At 42.7% G+C, this 16,694-nt stretch overlaps 1 protein-coding gene across 7 annotated transcripts in view; it reads left to right on the top strand.

Moving 5' to 3' along the window:
- LOC111145422 (actin binding LIM protein 1) overlaps nt 1-16,694 on the top strand; it is a 200,155-nt gene that overhangs the window by 47,080 nt on the left and 136,381 nt on the right. For 6 of the 7 annotated variants that reach the window (XM_022500305.1, XM_022500302.1, XM_022500301.1 and 3 more), the window contains exon 1: nt 1,352-1,482. Coding sequence is in view for 1 of the 7 variants with exons in the window: in XM_022500299.1 (XP_022356007.1) it covers nt 1,348-1,482 (135 nt within the window). In the remaining 6 variants the exon portion in view is untranslated. Of the gene's footprint in view, nt 1-1,347; nt 1,483-16,694 lie in introns of those variants that run through there. The other variant, XM_022500299.1, reaches the window with a different exon arrangement.

The raw sequence follows: 16,694 nt of genomic DNA, 5'->3' as shown, positions 1-16,694 counted from the left end.
AGATGGGAACATTACAGGGTCCGAAAGAAACAATGCACCATTATGCCAGCGGGTGCCTTGCTGGAATGGGCTTTCTAAATTGAGTCTCAGCATATCACCCCACATCTCCCCCAGTCCAACCTGGTTTTAGTGTTGCAGGGGAAAAATCATCTTTGTTCTTTGTGTTGGTTGATTAATTTTAGGTTCACTGTTCTTATCCCATCTCTTGCTCATGTGGATACTTATGTAATACATTTCTGTATATCACATGGTCCTCCTCCTGAGGACCCAAATCAGGGGAGAAAAAAAAAAAGATAGCACAAAGTGCCTATCTGCATTCTCTGGCTGGAGGAATTGCAAGTTAAACAAAGGCCTTTGTCAGCTTAAAGCCACAGTGTCCTCTCCCAGCTTTTACTCTCTCTCTCTCTCTCTTTTTTTTAACAGGTTATTTTTATTTTATTTTATTTTATTTTATTTTATTTTTTGCTCTTTTATAAAGGAAAGGCTGTAAATCCTATCCCTGGGGCAGGTGGTCACAAAAACTCCCATTTTCTGAAGACTGACCTCTGGAAACTGGAGAAAATAAGGCCAGTAAGCCCCATCCTATGATTTTAGAGCCTGATCCAACCCCCTTTATTTTACAGGAAACAAAGCTGAGGTTCAGAGAGACCCGCGTAGTGATTAGGAACTTCTTAAAAAAAACTTCGTGCCCACATTGCATGTATGAGGGGACGTGCACACAACACGAGGCTGGTCACGGGCCTCCAGCTGGTTATGGGAGTTGCCAAATGAGGACCACGGGCAGCTTTCTGGTAGACCAGACGAGCCTCTAGCCAGGGCATGCTACCTAATGAGTAAAGATGCATTTGCTGAGCTCCTTTGGTGCCAGAGGGTTCTGCTGTGTTCTGAGGAGCTGGGGAGAAAATGGGGAGAAATATATGAACTTTAAGAAATTTCCCCCAGCCTTGACGAGCTTACAGTCTTCTGTGATCTGCTTACTGATAGGTGTTTCTAAACCAAGATAAAGACATATTACAAATACATATTACAAAATATTGAACCAAACAGTGTTATGTAGCCAATGGCTCAATTATGTAGTCCTAGAGAAATCTGGGAGGAAGAAAGAGGGTTGCTGGCTCCCAGAGGAGCGAGCCTAGTGTTTTCCCCCACTGGATGGTTAAAGCCACAATTCTCTTGTTTTTTCTGTGTATCCTCATGCTTATGGTGCAGAGAAGGATCTCAATTCATCCTTCCTGGATCAACGTGTGGTTCATTGGATAACATAATTATGGGGCTATTTCTGTACACCCATAATAGCCCCTTCTGTAAGAATGCTTTCTACTCACATGGGTCTTTTTTTTTTTCCAGTGGCCCACCCTCAGGACCCTCACCACCCATCGGAGAAGCCTGTTATTCACTGCCATAAATGTGGGGAGCCATGCAAGGGGGAAGTACTTCGGGTCCAGACCAAACATTTCCACATCAAATGTTTCACCTGCAAAGGTATGGTGCCTCCAGCTTCTTGGTCTCATGGCGTGTCAGTCTGTGCTCACCTCGGGGTCTGTCCCTTTAACCCCATGCCAGGCCACCAGGTGATAAGTGAATTTGGTGAGAGGCCTTGGCATCATTTCCCTTCTCTAGTTTGGGTGAGATTAGACTCAAGGGGGAGGCTGGTCCCCTGAAGACTAATGGTCCATAAGCCTTTCTGTGTTTATTGAAGGTCCTGATCCTGGGAGGAGTGAGAGCCCGTAAAAACCCACTTTTGTGTTTTGTGATTTATATTTATTTTCCCCCTGAAATAAGGGACTCTTATCCTAAAGTCACCTTGTCCCAAGAGCCATTATTTATAGAAGAGCTGGGAAGTTTATAATATTAGGGTTCGAAATCCCTGGGTCCTGTGGGGTGAGTGGGGGACACGTGTGTGCACGAACATGCGTGTGTGTGCATGTGTATTCAGAAGGGAGAATTAATCAACAATGCTTGGAAGGTCTCCAAGACGCTAACGAGTTGAGGTTGATTTCCATTAACAAGCCTCCCTTTTGGGGTTTGTAACTGTTGCCATCCTAGTATGAAATAGGCTGATCTGGTGTTCTGGCGCCAGGGCAGCGCTGAGTGGGGAAAGCCAGGGAGGAGAGAGTGTGGTTTTTGTGTGTGTGTGAGGAACAGGTTACTTGAGCTGGGGTCATGTGGGGAGCTCACACAGGGTTGAAGGATCCAGGAGGAGAGGTGGAAGGAGAGACATGATGATGAGCCTGCTTTGTAGCTCACTCTGCCCTCTGCGTGTGCTGGCTACTTTCATCCCCGGGAACTGCATTCCTTCTCAGTGCCTTAGTTTGTGAACTCAGCGTTGCCATTTTAAGCCATCCATTCCTGGCCAGGGAAGCTCTCAAGGAGACACCAGGCTACCTAGAGTCCATCAAATCCATAAAAACAGGAGGGGTGGGGGCTTCTGTGTTTGTTGCATTGAGGGTAAACTTTTCTGAGAAAGAGCATTAACATATGGCTCAGGTGAGAAGACAGAAGGGGAGGGGAGGACATCAGGTTAGCTCACACTGAGCTCCCGCTGAGAATGACAGAAGGCTGTGATGCACGTTTTATAGAGAGGGATTCCGTAGCTCTTCCCCAAACCCTGAGGAGTAAGTACCAAAAATCCCTTTTTTGGGCAATTCAGCTTGGCCATCAGGAAACATGAGGGTCTCATCAGGGTCCTGACTGTGCTGCCATTCTCTGTGGCTTGAGTCCTGCCCTTGCCACTAAGTTGCTCTGTGATTTCAGGCAAGTTACCTGTCTCTCGGTGGCCCCATGTCCTTATCTGAGCAATAAAGAGACTAGACCATGTGCTGCTCGAGTCATTTGGGTCTGAAGTTTGCCAATTGCATGTACACAGAACAGTGTATGTGTAAAATAGAGAAGCCAGACATACTGAATTAGAGCCTCTTAGCATGTAAGAGAAAACGACATTTTTGTTGTTGTTGTTGTTGTTACATCCAGATTGATTAATTTAGAATCAGGCATTACATTCCATTTTATTTTTTGCTTATAAATTTCCTACGTGGCTCAAGGGGTAGATTGGGTCTGCAGTAAATACAGTCCACGAGCAATAGGGGCCTTGCTTGTATTCTGTATTTCTTTTTTCTTTTTCTTTTTTTTTTTTAAAGATTTTATCTATTCATTTGACAGAGATCACAAGTAGGCAGAGAGGCAGGCAGATAGAAAGGAAGGGAAGCAGGCTCCCTCCCAGGGTGGGGCTCGATCACAGGACCCTGAGATCATGACCTGAGCCGAAGGCAGAGGCTTTAACCCACTGAGCCACCCAGGCGCCCCCTGTATTCTGTATTTCTAACTGAAAGTACAAAGTGCTAGTCTTGGATCTGGGTAGTTACTGTTCAGCACACTAAGGAATTAGAAGTTGTGTTTGTTTATCCCCCACAGGCAGAACCTTCCTTGCTATTTTTCTCTCCCAGTTTAAATTGAAGGACTGAATATAAATTATTTATGTTGGAACGCTTTCCCATAAACTTTGTTTCATGCTATGAATGTGTTCCTGAAAAGTCAAATGTTTGTATAAATTGAATCATATTTTAGGAGTGCTTGCTATTTGTAGGAACTATTTTGAATTTAACAAAACTTTACTAAAATAAATGTCTTCTATTCCTGTAAATTTTTATTTTCTCACACTTCATCTGTCAATATCTGTTATCTTATGTCCTCAATTCCTTTTCTTTAATATCCAAAGAAAGTGGCTTACATTCCTCATTCCTTAAACCCTGCCAAGCTCATTGCTTTCCTTCAAGATTCTAGAGTGATGTTGTCCAAATGGAAATATGGTGCAAACCACGTATGTAATTCTAAATTTTTTAATAGCTAGAGTGAAAAGATATAAAGGGGTGGGTGCAATTAATTTTATAATGTCTTTCATCTGTATATACCCCAAATATTATCATTTCAACATGTAATTCTTGTAAAAATTATTGAGATATTTGACATTTTTTTTCATACTCTCTTAATAGCACATCTCAGGTTGGACTGGTCACAGTTCAAGTATTCAAAAGCCCTTCGTAGGGGCGTAGGGGCGCCTGGGTGGCTCAGTCAGTTAAGTGTCTGACCCTTAATTTGGCTCAGGTCATGATCCCAGGGTCGTGAGATCAAGCACCACGTCAGGCTCTATGCTCATCAGGAAGTCTGCTTAACTTTCTCTCTCTCCCTCTCCCTCTGCTCCTACCCCTGCTTGCGTGCTCTCTCTCTCTCTCTCTAAAATAAATAAATAAATATTTTAAAAAAAAAAAAAAAAAAGCCCTCTGTAATTAGTGGCTCCGGTATGGGACAACACCGTTCTAGAGAGTCCTTGAGGTTTTTTTTTTTCTTTTAAAGAGTTTATTTATTAGAGAGAACATGAGTTGGGGGTGGAGGAAGAGGGAGAAGCAGTCTCCCTGCTGAACAAGGACCCTGATGCGGGGCTCGATTCCAGGACCCCGAGATGGTGAAGGCAGATGCTTAACTGACCAAGCCACCCAGGCGCCCCGAGAGTCCTTGAGGCTTGCATTCTCGTGGCCCGTCTCGCTCCACATTCTTTCCAGTGCCAAATTCTTGGCTTCTCTTTGTGAATGCTTCTCCTTGTGCATTGCTTCACCCCATTTATTTCTCCCAAATCTCGTGAACACAAGGCAGCTGTTCTCAGCAGATTCTACTGAAAGTTTGTGATAATGGAGGGAAGTTATAGCAGAGGCAATAACTGTCCTAATATTGTTGTCCGAAGAGGCAACAACTGTCCTAATATTTTCAGGCCATGACCAGAATAAGAAGCTTCTCATTGGCCAGGGTCATTTTTTCTTTCTTTCTTTTCAATAATAGGCTTTAATTTTTTGTGCAGTTTTAGGTTTACAGAAAAAGTGAACAGAAAGTACAGAGCTGGGCCATTTCTCATACGTATTCAGAACCTCCACCTGCCACCGTCTTCGTAGGTCTTCCTCTCTCTACAAAGACCCTTCTCCACTCTGTCCCCAGGACCTCAATTTCCTGCTCCCTTGCTGTCCTGACTCTAAATTTTCATAGAGTCTCTACTTTTTATGAATCCATTAGGATAGTTTCCCAGAGGACACAGAAGTTTTCTCCTTGAGGTGCTGTAGTCCTCTTAGCCCACAGGGCCCGGACTGCAGCTCAGTCTGAAAACAACACTTTTGTTTTCTGCTTGTTCCCTCTAAAGCACAGGCATTATGTCCAGATAGTGAGAGAATATCCTGGGAGACAGGATTTGGGGTGGAGAGCAATTGCTAGAACAAGCCTAGGCTTTGGGGCAAGAGCTGGCCAAGTACAGAGGAAGAACATTCAGGTTCTGACTCAGATTTCAGGGCCAGACAGAGTTTCTCCCTCAAATTCTCTCCCCTGCCTCCCTCCCTATCCTCCTTCACTCACACCTTGTTGCCAAAGCCTCACAGTTCTTGAGTGGAACCAGAGACTACTTCCCACAATTAAAAGGACATCCTAAAATCCAGACACCCAGGGGAATAAAAAGCAGAGATGAACTCTTTAACTAGGAATGGGTTTTGAAAGGAGAGGGAAAAAGAGGCCAGCAGACATCTTCCATGAGAACCTGACATGTATCAAGGTAGGAAAGGGTTGCTTTGTAGGAACCTAGGGTCAGAGTACAGACTTAAACCAGGGACCGGTCCCTGAGTCACAGGACCCAGGGGTGGTGAGCAGGAATTTCATTGGTGAACTCATCTCCCTAAAATGTCTGACATCTTGGGATTTGATGGTGTAGGGGTTATTTACCCAATTAGTAAATGTTAATTGGACACATACTCCTTGTGGGATATTATGCCAAGTTTGAAGAATAGGAAGAGACAGGATGCCATGTTTGTCCTCAAAGGACCCATAGGTTATTGGAGAGACATTTAAATAAACAACATTCGTGATCTTGAGTAATAAGCACAGCGATGGAGACGTCAAAAGGATGCTGACCGGAGGCAGGGGGACTCCTTGGGGAGATAGAAGCATCGTCCGGGTACAAATAATGGAAGGTCGCAGCAAGCATGATAGAGAATCAGAGGCAGATCTAAGAGCCATTTAAAGTTAAGGTTGATAGGATTTGGTGACCGTATGTGAGCAATGGAGAGGATGCAGGTTTCCAGTTGGCCTGTCTGTGTGGACAGATGGTTGCCACCCACTAAGGAAGAGCGAGAGCCCTGCATGGGGTCGTTCCAGGTGGAGAGTTCAGCTTGGGATACGTCGAGGCTGAAGACACATGGTGCATTTGGAATCCCATAGGCTTAACACTCAAGAGACGGATCCTGGTCTGTGTTGGGAAGAAGGGTGATTTTTAATTTTTTTTTTTTAAGATTTTATTTATTTGTCAGCGAGAGAGGGAGAGAGAGCGCGCACAGGCAGACAGAATGGCAGGCAGAGGCAGAGGGAGAAGCAGGCTCCCCGATGAGCAAGGAGTCCGATGTGGGACTCGATCCCAGGACGCTGGGATCATGACCTGAGCCGAAGGCAGCTGCTTAACCAACTGAGCCACCCAGGCGTTCCAATTTTTTTTTTTAATTAAGTAAACTCTACCCCCACCCTGGGACTCGAACTCACAATCCTGAGGTCAGAAGTCGCATGCTCTACCAACTGAGCCAGCCAGGCACCCCAGGAAGAAGGATCTGAAAGTGTTTTGGCGTCTAGATAGCGGTTGAAGCCGGATGATGGTGTGTGACATTGCTCTAGGAAAGGACAAAAGGCTGGAAATGAGTAATGAAGAACGCCAGCATCTGAAGGAGGTAGAACCCAATTTCCATTTGTCACCTTGGGAAATGTACCCACCTGCTAATAAGATGAGGAAAGTGGGAAAATGTTTCAATTAACACTGGGTTCTGTAATTAAAAGAGAAGGAAATCCCCAAAGTTTCTGTTATTCTTTATATTAACCCAGTGGGAGTAAGATATGGCTGCAGGGCTCTGGACGGAGCATCGTTTCCGATCAGTGGCAATCGTCCCGAACAAGGAGTTTTTTCCTTAATGCTCTCTGTTCATTCTGATATTGATCCCGGGCTGTGATAGTTTTTTAATTATCACCTTGTCCTCATCATGGTTGTAATAATGCTCTATGAGAGAATAAGAAATCCATTTAAATATTATATAGTTAATGTTGAATTAACTATATATTTAATAATTGATTTATTATGTATTTAACACTTAATTGTAATATATGTGGCTCATTATACTGCTATATTGTTTATTGTAATTTTATTATTTATCTTGAGCATTCATTTTCAAAATAATGTTCTAGATTCATTTTTCTGCCAAAAAGCTCTAGAGCATTTAGAAAAGGCAAGGGAGCAAAACACATAAATAGATGTGTAGGAAGGAAGGAAGGAAGGACAAACCAACGTCCAGAGAGAGGGTCAAGAAGGGCTGTTGGGCAAATATTTTGTTTTCAGTGAGCCTTTCCTGGACTATCCTGTATGAGATTGTATCTCCTCCGTGTATCACAATCTCCCCAACTGTATCTTTTTTTCCTTAACATTTACCATTATGTGACATTTTGTTCATTTATCTTCACCCTCTACTAGAGGCTCCTTGAGAGCAGAGAGTTGTCTGTTTTGTTCACTACTATGTATCCGGTGCTTAGAACAATGCCCAACATAGTAGATGCTCAATAAGGTGAACGACTGACTGAATGAATGAATGAATGAAAAATAACCATGTATTTCTTTGGAACTTGAATATTAGTAAATGTTTCTAATGGAAGAGCTACTCAACAAGATTTATCAAGTGCTTAAAGTAATATATATCCTCCTATGGTTACTAGACAGTAACATTGCCTCCCAAAAGAAGGGGCATAAGGAAAGCTTTCTATCATCAATGACAGGGCTGCACGTCTGACTGGCAGACGGAAGAGTTAAGAGATGGTCCAGAAGGTACTGTCAGGGAGCTGTGGGTGAGGGTCTCGCCGCTGCTTAGTTTTTTATGCCGGTTTAGACCCTGCGCTTTCTCTTCTGGGCTTGCGTGGGCAGAGTGAATATGCGTTATGTGGGGCCTCAAGAAGGAAATTGATAAAACTCCCATAAAATGGCAGTGATTTCTTAGATCTCCTAAGAGCTGAGCTTGGGCTTCTAATACCTATTTAGAGAATATTAGTCATTCAGAAATTGATTAAAAGGCAGAGTTAACCAGAATACAAGGAAAAGAGGTCTTTTATAAATGTGGTCCCTTCTCCTAGCAAAAGAGAAATCACTTTCATGCCCTCTTTTGTTTATAAAGGATAATCCTTTTGAATTTTGTACTGTGTTAAAGTGTTACCCAAATAAATATGATTTAGATTTTTAAGTGGTTGAGGTTTTGAATTCCAAGCTGGAAAAGAGCCAGGGCTCATAAATTCTCCAAAATATACTGCTTAACAATTCTCTTACTGGGATCTAATTATCCACGGGTCTCTTGTGAGCCCGAGGTGCTAGTTGCCATTTGTTCTGAATTTTCTTTTCGAGGTTATAGAGCCAACAGCCTTGAAAGATAGTGTCTCCCACTGGAGTAGAGGGTAGATTCATCTGCTGTCTAGTATATTAGAAATAATACCTGCTTCTGAAGCAAAAGTTGGACTGGTTTGCTTGGGGCTCGTCATAAAAATTTGGGGTTTCCTAAGCTCAGGGTTCTTCAGCTGTGAAACAAATTCATTGCACATGCATATACTTCTCTTGCCTCTGGGGACTTACAGGGCATGCAAAACCAGGAACAAATACAAAGCTCATGCTGCCTGCTGTTAGTAGTAAACCCTTTGGCTGCAGACGCAGGACTGTCTTCTGCCAGCACCCGTGAAACTAAGGCAGGCTCGCTTGTTAGCTTGCAGGTAAAATCTCAGGATCTTTACAGCTCTTGACACCTCCCAGGCCATGTCCTTAAAAGCTTATTTCTTGAGAAAGGGTATGCTGAAGTTTACCCAACTTGATGGAGGAAGTACACGTTTTCCAAGAACATCAGTTCTACAGCAGAGGCTGTGGGACAGTTTATACAACAGTGGATGGAGGGACACTGAGACTGTCCTCAAGCATTTTCAAAGCAAGCATTCAACCAGTCATATGGCTGGTTCTTTTCATCTCCTGACCCCGAACCCTTGGAGTCCCCCACGCTCAGACCTCACCTCCGTGTCCATTTCGTTGGACTTTCTGGCCTGCAGACTACTGTAATAGAAGTCCCCCAGTCATTGTTTTTTTGTTTTGCGTTGTTTTGTTTTTTTCTTTTGCTAGAGCAGCCTGAATGGACTAAGATAGCCCATTAATCAGATGTTCAGATAATCATACAAATATGACTTACCAACTGCGATCGGTGCAGTAAAGGGAAAATAAAAAGCTGCATGAACAAAGATGTGAGCTTGCAGTAGGAGGGTCTTGGTGTGTTAATGGTGGGGGAAGGGGCAGGTGGCCCGGAAAGGTCCGCCCGCCCCCACCTCTCTCAAAAGAGATTAGGCTGACAAATGAAGACTAAAAATACAACCATCACTTATTCTTTCTAGCAGTAAAAGTCAACGAAATGGACTCTGTTATTCCAAAGAGTAGATTTGTACTCTTTTCTTCCTGAAAGTCACTTGATGTTTGCATAAATCAACCTGGGACTATCGATGATGCTTGATGGCCTTCAGATCCTTACCATGTGAAATGTTTATGGGACATCTGTCATCTGTCATTCACTGAGCCAGTGTGTGGAGGATTGAAAGGGATATATGACATGGGAACTTGTGATCGGGTGGCAAGCAATGTGCTTTCTAGGGGACCTGTTGCTGGCAGCAGACAGGTGCAGGTGAATGGTCCAGAGCCCAGGTATGCTGAGTCAAAGGCTGAGAAGCCACCTAGAGCTCAGTGGTCTAGGGATGTTGCCAGGGGTGAAGCAGCATGTGAGAAAGCATGGGTCCTCCAGAAAATTTAATAACCTTCCCAGGACTAGAAAGGGGGTGCATGCTAGTTGTGGTCAGGGGGAGTAGGGGCTGCATTGTTCAAGGCAGCAGATGGTGAAGACAAGGGTACAGCTAGACTTGACATTGGCCTTCACTCAGGCAAACAACTCCCTATGAAAGTGAATGGGACCATGATGTTCCCATTGTCATTTGAAAGATGGCATTTTAAACATTAATTATAGTAGCTATTCCTTTTCAAAAAATGGAATTAGTGTTACATGTTATTTATAGTCACATAGTTTTAAAAAGACTTCTGAACATTGGGTATCTGTGGAAAATTTTAGAAGTCATATCATGCAAAGTCTTCCCTCAAGATAGCATTGGCAGAAATTATTATATTGAATTATGTTCTAATAGACACTGTCGCTACTTAGAGATGTGAGTCTCAGCGATGTGTTAGAGGATGTGGAAAATGTCACCTTTTGATGGCTTTGGAAAAAAACCCTTGTCCTCTGTAATGTTCAGTCATCAAGGGAGCCTGTGGACATCCAACTTATTTTTAAGGAGTTTATGTAAGACCATTAGAAAGTTCAGGCCATATTTCTTACTAATGTTAATGAATTGCAGTACATTTTTCACAAATTAGTCTTTAAAGACTGAGTTTTGTAAAGTGGCTTGGGATAAATTTTCCATCTCTAACAGCACCTTCCATATATGCCATCTTGGAGTCTGGAGGATTTTGACCAGGTTAGGATCATTCCATATAGAATATGTACATTTGTAAAATGCAAGGATCTTCATGGAGCAAGATGGATGAAAATTGTAAGATGGTGAGTTGGATATACAGATTAAGGATTTTCTGTATTTAGGGTTTTTAAAATTTTTTTTTATCAGTTTCAGAGGTGGAATTTAGTGATTCGACAGTTGCATATAACATCCAGTGCTCATTACATCACATCCCCTCCTTAATGGCCATCACCCAATTATCCCTTCTCTCTACCCACCTCCCATCCAGCAACCCTCAGTTTGTTTCCTAGAGTTCAACATCTCTTATGGTTTGCCTCCCTCTCAATTTTCATCTTACTTTTATTTTTCCTTCCCTCCCCCAATGTTCCTCTACTTTGTTCCTTAAATTCCACATATGAGTGAAATCATATGGTACTTGTTTTTCTCTGACTGACTTATTTCACTTAGCGTAATACCCTCTAGTTCCATCCACATCATTGCAAATGGCAAGATTTCATTCCTGTTGATGGCTGTGTAGTAGTAGACATCTTCACATCTTCTTTACTCATTCATCTATTGATGGACATCTAGGCTCTTTCCATATTTTGGCTATTGTGGACATTGCTGCTAATTGTATTCATTTTTTTAAAAGTAAAATTGTAGGTGTGTCTGGGTGGCTCAGTCGGTTAAATGTTTACCTCAAGTCATGATCTCAGGATCCTGGGATCGAGCCCCATGTTAGACTTCCTGCTCAGTGAGCAGTCTGCTTCTTCCTGTCCCTTTGTACCTCCCCCTCACTCATGCTCTATCACCTTCACTCTCTCTCTCTCTCAAATAAATAAATAAAATCTTTTTTAAAATAAATAATAAAAGTAAAATTGTATTCTCTAGTTTATATGCTATAAGAGCTAATAGTTTATGTTTATATCCCATTTCCCAAATAAAACTTAGGATGTTTAGGTAAAATTATGGATTTGATTTTTTTCATTGCAATGTAATCCTATGATTTGACCTAGACAGAAAAGGTCAAAAAAGTAACTTATCACATTGTCCATATCCAAAAGAATAAGTGCGCTTGCTATCCTGGATAGAAAGGCCATTTATTCTATCATAAATACTTCTAAAGCATAGATACAGTACAGCCTCCTTCAGCTGTATCATGGCTATGATCACCTCTCTGGTTATAGCTGTGAGCTTATCTAACCTACGTCTCTTGGTACATATAAAACAAACTTTTCTCTGCTTTGTCCTCCTTAGCTGGAAAAGAACTGAAAATAACTCCCTGTACACTTAAAGACCATCATTACCTTGACCTCTTTTTCTGTGATCTAATCCCAATTTCATCTACTTTTTTTTTTCCTTAAGTGTTCTCTCACAGCCCCTTAATTATTCCTGTTGCTACCCTGTGAACCCATTCTGGTTCCTTCTCATGTACCTGACATGATGGAGTTCTTAACCAATCACAGTCTTATTCTCTGTACTCGGTCCTTCTTGGTACTGCTAAACACAAAGCAGAGTCCAACCCTGGACGTAGCATTTGTACGTGGGAATGGTCTCTTGAGTTGTTGAATTGCAGTTAAATTCAATCACTAATAAAGTAGTCTCCAAAGACCTGAGAGGTTGGGGGGGTGATGTTACTACCTTGGCACCAGTATCTTGATGCCAATTAGGTGCTTTCAGAAGGAGGGAGGGTTACTGGCTCCAAGTCATGCTGAAATGCTTTCCTTGTACTTGCCAAGGCACTTGGCTCTGCCCATACTGTCTGGACACTAGCAGTATGAAATAGAAGGAAAGGGACAAGAACTTGCCATCTCTCTAAAGACGAAAGAGCATGAAAGGTGATCTTTGACTTCAGTAAGCTTATAATTGAGATAAGGCGAAAACCACAATGGTGAGTATAAGGTACAGGACAACATATCCAAAGTAGGAATCAAATGTCAATAATTGTTCTGAGACCCAAGGGAGCAGAGCTGGAGGGGACTGAGGTGGCTGTAGCTTCATCAGGAGGTCAAGCCTAAGTGGGGCCAGGGAAACGAGATGGGGTTGGTGGGAGGTGAGCCGAGGTGTCCCTCCGCAAGGGGTGTGGCAGAGAGACTGAGATGAACATTTGGTAGCTGTTGAGGGAGAAGTACTATTCTCAGTAATACCTTTGTTATTTGAGCTTATTATAGTTAATGTTGTCTGAACATGGAATTCTACAAGTGTTGAAAAAAACAGACTTACTATGTGGTCGAAGATTTTATTAACAAAAGAGGTTCTGAAGTGATTCCTTCCCAACTAAAGCTCTTGACTTGTTAGTATAAATTCAAACTCCGAATTCAACACTTTCCCTCAAGTGCCTTCTACGGGGGGCCCATTCTGCCATCCGGATGGACCTCTACCTATCTTCTTTCTCAGAAATGATCGCTGATTTTGATGGGCATGTAGAAATGAACGTGAAGAACTATTTTAATATGTTTTTGAAGCTTAGTACTTGCTTCCAGGATGATATATTAGCAAATATTTATTTCTGGTGAGAAGCGGCCCCCTCACATTATTGTGTGAGTCTCTGTTCTGCTATTTTGAGTTCTGGGCTACAGCAGATAGTACTTTTGAGCTTCGGGGTGTCTGGTGCTTTCAAATGCATTGCTCTTGGTTTCGGAGCAAAAGTGGATTCAGTGAGACCCCCCCCTCACACTGTAATGGAATTTTCGTGGTTTGGGAGATCTATGTCAATGTCCACCTTTATATTTTCTATGAAGAAAGGATTTAGGGAAATGAATAGAATACCATCTTGAATGAAATACGGCTCTTTTAAAATGTAGTTAGATAGAGGATGGAGGCAGAGAATAGGAAGTATTTGGCATTCATACTACTATTCCATCATGAAGTGCTTGGGAGCTCCATACCCTGTAGCCATCCCACCCCCAGCTCTAGTGCATGGCGCCCGAGGAGGAGGCAGAGGAGTTGCTGGCTCAGGCAGGGTAGAGTAGGGTTTCAAGCTGGCAAAGGGTAAAGTAGCACTTTCAGAACACATGGCCCTCGTCACCAGAAATGAGCAGGTGCAACCCAGGTGCCAGCCGTGCATTGCCTCCACATCACTGTGCAAGTTCAGAAAGGCTCCTCACAGCCTGTGATGGGTTGACCAGCTGGCCAAATGCCAGAGCCAAAACCCCATGCCTGCCCTAAACAAGGAAGAACCACCACCCGCCCTCCGAGGCTCCTGGCCCCCAATTAAAGTTCTTCTGTTACTCAAAACCAAATTGAAAACATTGATCACATTTGCTGAGCATGCCTCCCTCTCTTGCTGGCATGAATTGATTAAAACACCCACACGAAGAATAGCCCTGCAGAGATGTTCAGCCTACTGACAGAAAAGAAGAAAAACATTGTTTGCATTTTAGCCCTACACCCACCTTTGGGCAGAGTTTTAAGTATTACCTATTCTGCTAAGTGTTTGGCAATGTGAATCAACAAGCAGATGGAGGGTCACTGAAATGAACTTGTTGTAACATAAAATGTTATCTGCTGTTTTCAGAAAGTCAGAGAAGTAGTTGCCACCCCATCCCTGTTCGTCCTGCTAAAATTCTGTTCTGTTTTCACCCTAATTTGACACCTCCATACTTGGTTCCCTCCTACTCCATGCTGTTTACAACCCAGGCAGCTCCTGTTAATTTTTTTTTTTTTTTAAGATTTAAGATTTTAAAACATGCCTGTTTCTAATCTCACAGCTTTTATGTAACACTGCTGGGATATACACGTTCTTACTTACCCAGTTCATGGTCGGTGTTTTGCAGACAATGAGTTCAAGAGCATACCATCGAAAGGCATAGGGCTGTCGTTGGCCATGCCTCAGTGATGGCACAGCAGGCAAGGTTCAGTGGGGCCCTGAGTGGGGCATGTTTTCAATAATTGATCATTGAGAAGAAAGCAATTAATCTCTTCCACCGGCAGCTCTATCTCCTTTTTTAATGAAAGGAGTCTGTGCTTTTTCCTGGGCGTACGTTGACGATCACCTGGAGCAAAGACAAATGGTGCACCCGAAGTTAAAAATCTAAATATATCCTACTGAAGTTTGACCCCACCCATGGAGATTTTGTCGTCATTTTAGATGTGAAAGTTTTGCTTTGTGCCTCCAGTGTGAAGTGTTTGCTAAGCTGTTAATATGAAACTGACCAAAGGTTCCTTAAACCTTTAGCTACTTTTGGTTAAAGAGAGTAATCCCTTTGTCCAAGTATAATTTTCAAAAGTTAAATATAGGACACACAAATATAGAATGAGCATGTATCAAAGATTGATTTAATACATTAATGAGGGACCCAGCAGGCTGGCAAAGCTGGTTCACAGGAGAACCAAAAGAACAGATTATAAAGGCATCCAGGAAGGAACGTCAGGGTAGGATGTCAGGGTCAGGTGTAAACTGATTAGCAGTTCTGTAGGACAACAAAACCTGACAGAAATCATTTACATCTCTACTGGGCAGAAATCTGTAAGTTACTGTTAACTTTAAAGGCTGGGCCTTCAATCCATAATAAAGAGCTTGTCCAACACAACACCACTGCCTTGGGTAATGAAATAAGCCTTGGGTGGCCGTTAATACTTGGAAGGACGCTGGAAGAAGATGCTTCTCTCCCTTACCTTGTTTACAAGTTCTGGTTCATTTTTTTCAACATCTTATTATCTGAGTGAACTTCACTTACATGAGGAGTGGTCAAATTCGTAGAGACAGAAGTAGAATAGTGCTTGCCAGGGGCTGAGGGAGGGAGAATGGGGCATTAGTGTTGAATGGGAACAGTTTCAGTTTTGCAGGATGAAGAATGTTCTGGTAGGTAGTTGCCCAATAATGCAAATACTAAGTAGCACTGAACTGTACACTGAAAAATGATTAAGATGGCATGTTATGGGTATTTTACCACAATTTGAAGCAATTAAATGAGCTGACACATGGGTCTATGAAGAAAAAGCTAACAATTCTTTGTCCTCCTGAGATAACTAACTTAGGAATCCAATGTTTGTGTTAACTTTTCCTTATTCATAAAAATGTATGTTGACCTTTTAAAAGGCGATTATTAAAATCCTTTACTCTGTGACATTTGCTGTTTTCACTTATGGATCTATCAAGGATGAGCCTCTGGGTTACAGATATTGGTCGAACTCATTCTCTTTAACACCAGCTCCATAGAATGGTCGGGCCATAATTTATTCAACCACTGCTTTACTAATGGACATTCAGTTGTTTCCAGTTGTGTTTTGTTCTGTTTTTTGCCAGAATAAACATATCATAATACAGGTTGAAGGCTGGGATCTCAGTAGTGACAACAAGGAGGCAGAGGAGGGAATTGTTCAAAGGAATGTTTTGTTGGGAAATGGATTGGTTTTAGGGGCAAGTTGAAAATTTTGGTGCAAGAGCAGAGAATGAATAGTGCTGGGATGTGACTGAAAGAAGGAAGAAGAAGAGCAAGGTTATGGGCAGATGACATAGAAGCAAGAGAATCGGGTTTGTTTTTAAAATGCCAGGCTTGGGTACCTGGGTGGCTCAGTCGGTCAGCGACCAACTCTTAGTTTTGGCTCAGGTCGTGATCTCAGGGTCATGAGATCAAGCCCCTTGTTGGGCTCTGTGCTGAGCCTGGAGCCTGCTTGAGATTTTCTCTCTCCCTCTTCCCCAACTCATGTATGCTCTCGCTCTCTCTCAAAAAATACAATACAGTACAATACCAGGCTTAAGATAGGCATGTTATCTGTGTCCACTGGACAGTGGAAAATCAGGGCCTAAGGCTTGGGGAAGACATCACAGATGGAGACATTGATCGTAGTTGGTCATAGACAAAGTCATAGTTGAGGCTATGGGAGTAAGTGAGATGTGCTCCCAGGGCAGCCTTATTCTGGAGGAAGGAGGGAACGTTCATGGCAGTTACTTGTGTTTAAGAGTCTGGCTAGGGAGACAGACGGAGACGCTGTGATCTGAGAGGGGGGAGAAATGGCGAGTAAGGAACTTTAATGGGCCCTGCCTCCAAGAAGGTCTGCAAATGTGGGTTTCCTTGTATGTCAACCAGCAAAAACAATGGCACAGTTTGATAAGCCAATTTGGGCCACTACTGACTAGGCCGAACGAACTCTCGGAGGGGCAGTTCAGCTATAGT

This window comes from Enhydra lutris, unplaced genomic scaffold, assembly GCF_002288905.1.
Source record: "Enhydra lutris kenyoni isolate GAN:26980312 unplaced genomic scaffold, ASM228890v2 scaffoldscaffold12, whole genome shotgun sequence".
Taxonomy (NCBI): Eukaryota; Metazoa; Chordata; class Mammalia; order Carnivora; family Mustelidae; genus Enhydra; species Enhydra lutris.
Note: the sequence above shows the minus strand (reverse complement) of the source record. Positions and strands in the feature narration are given on the sequence as shown.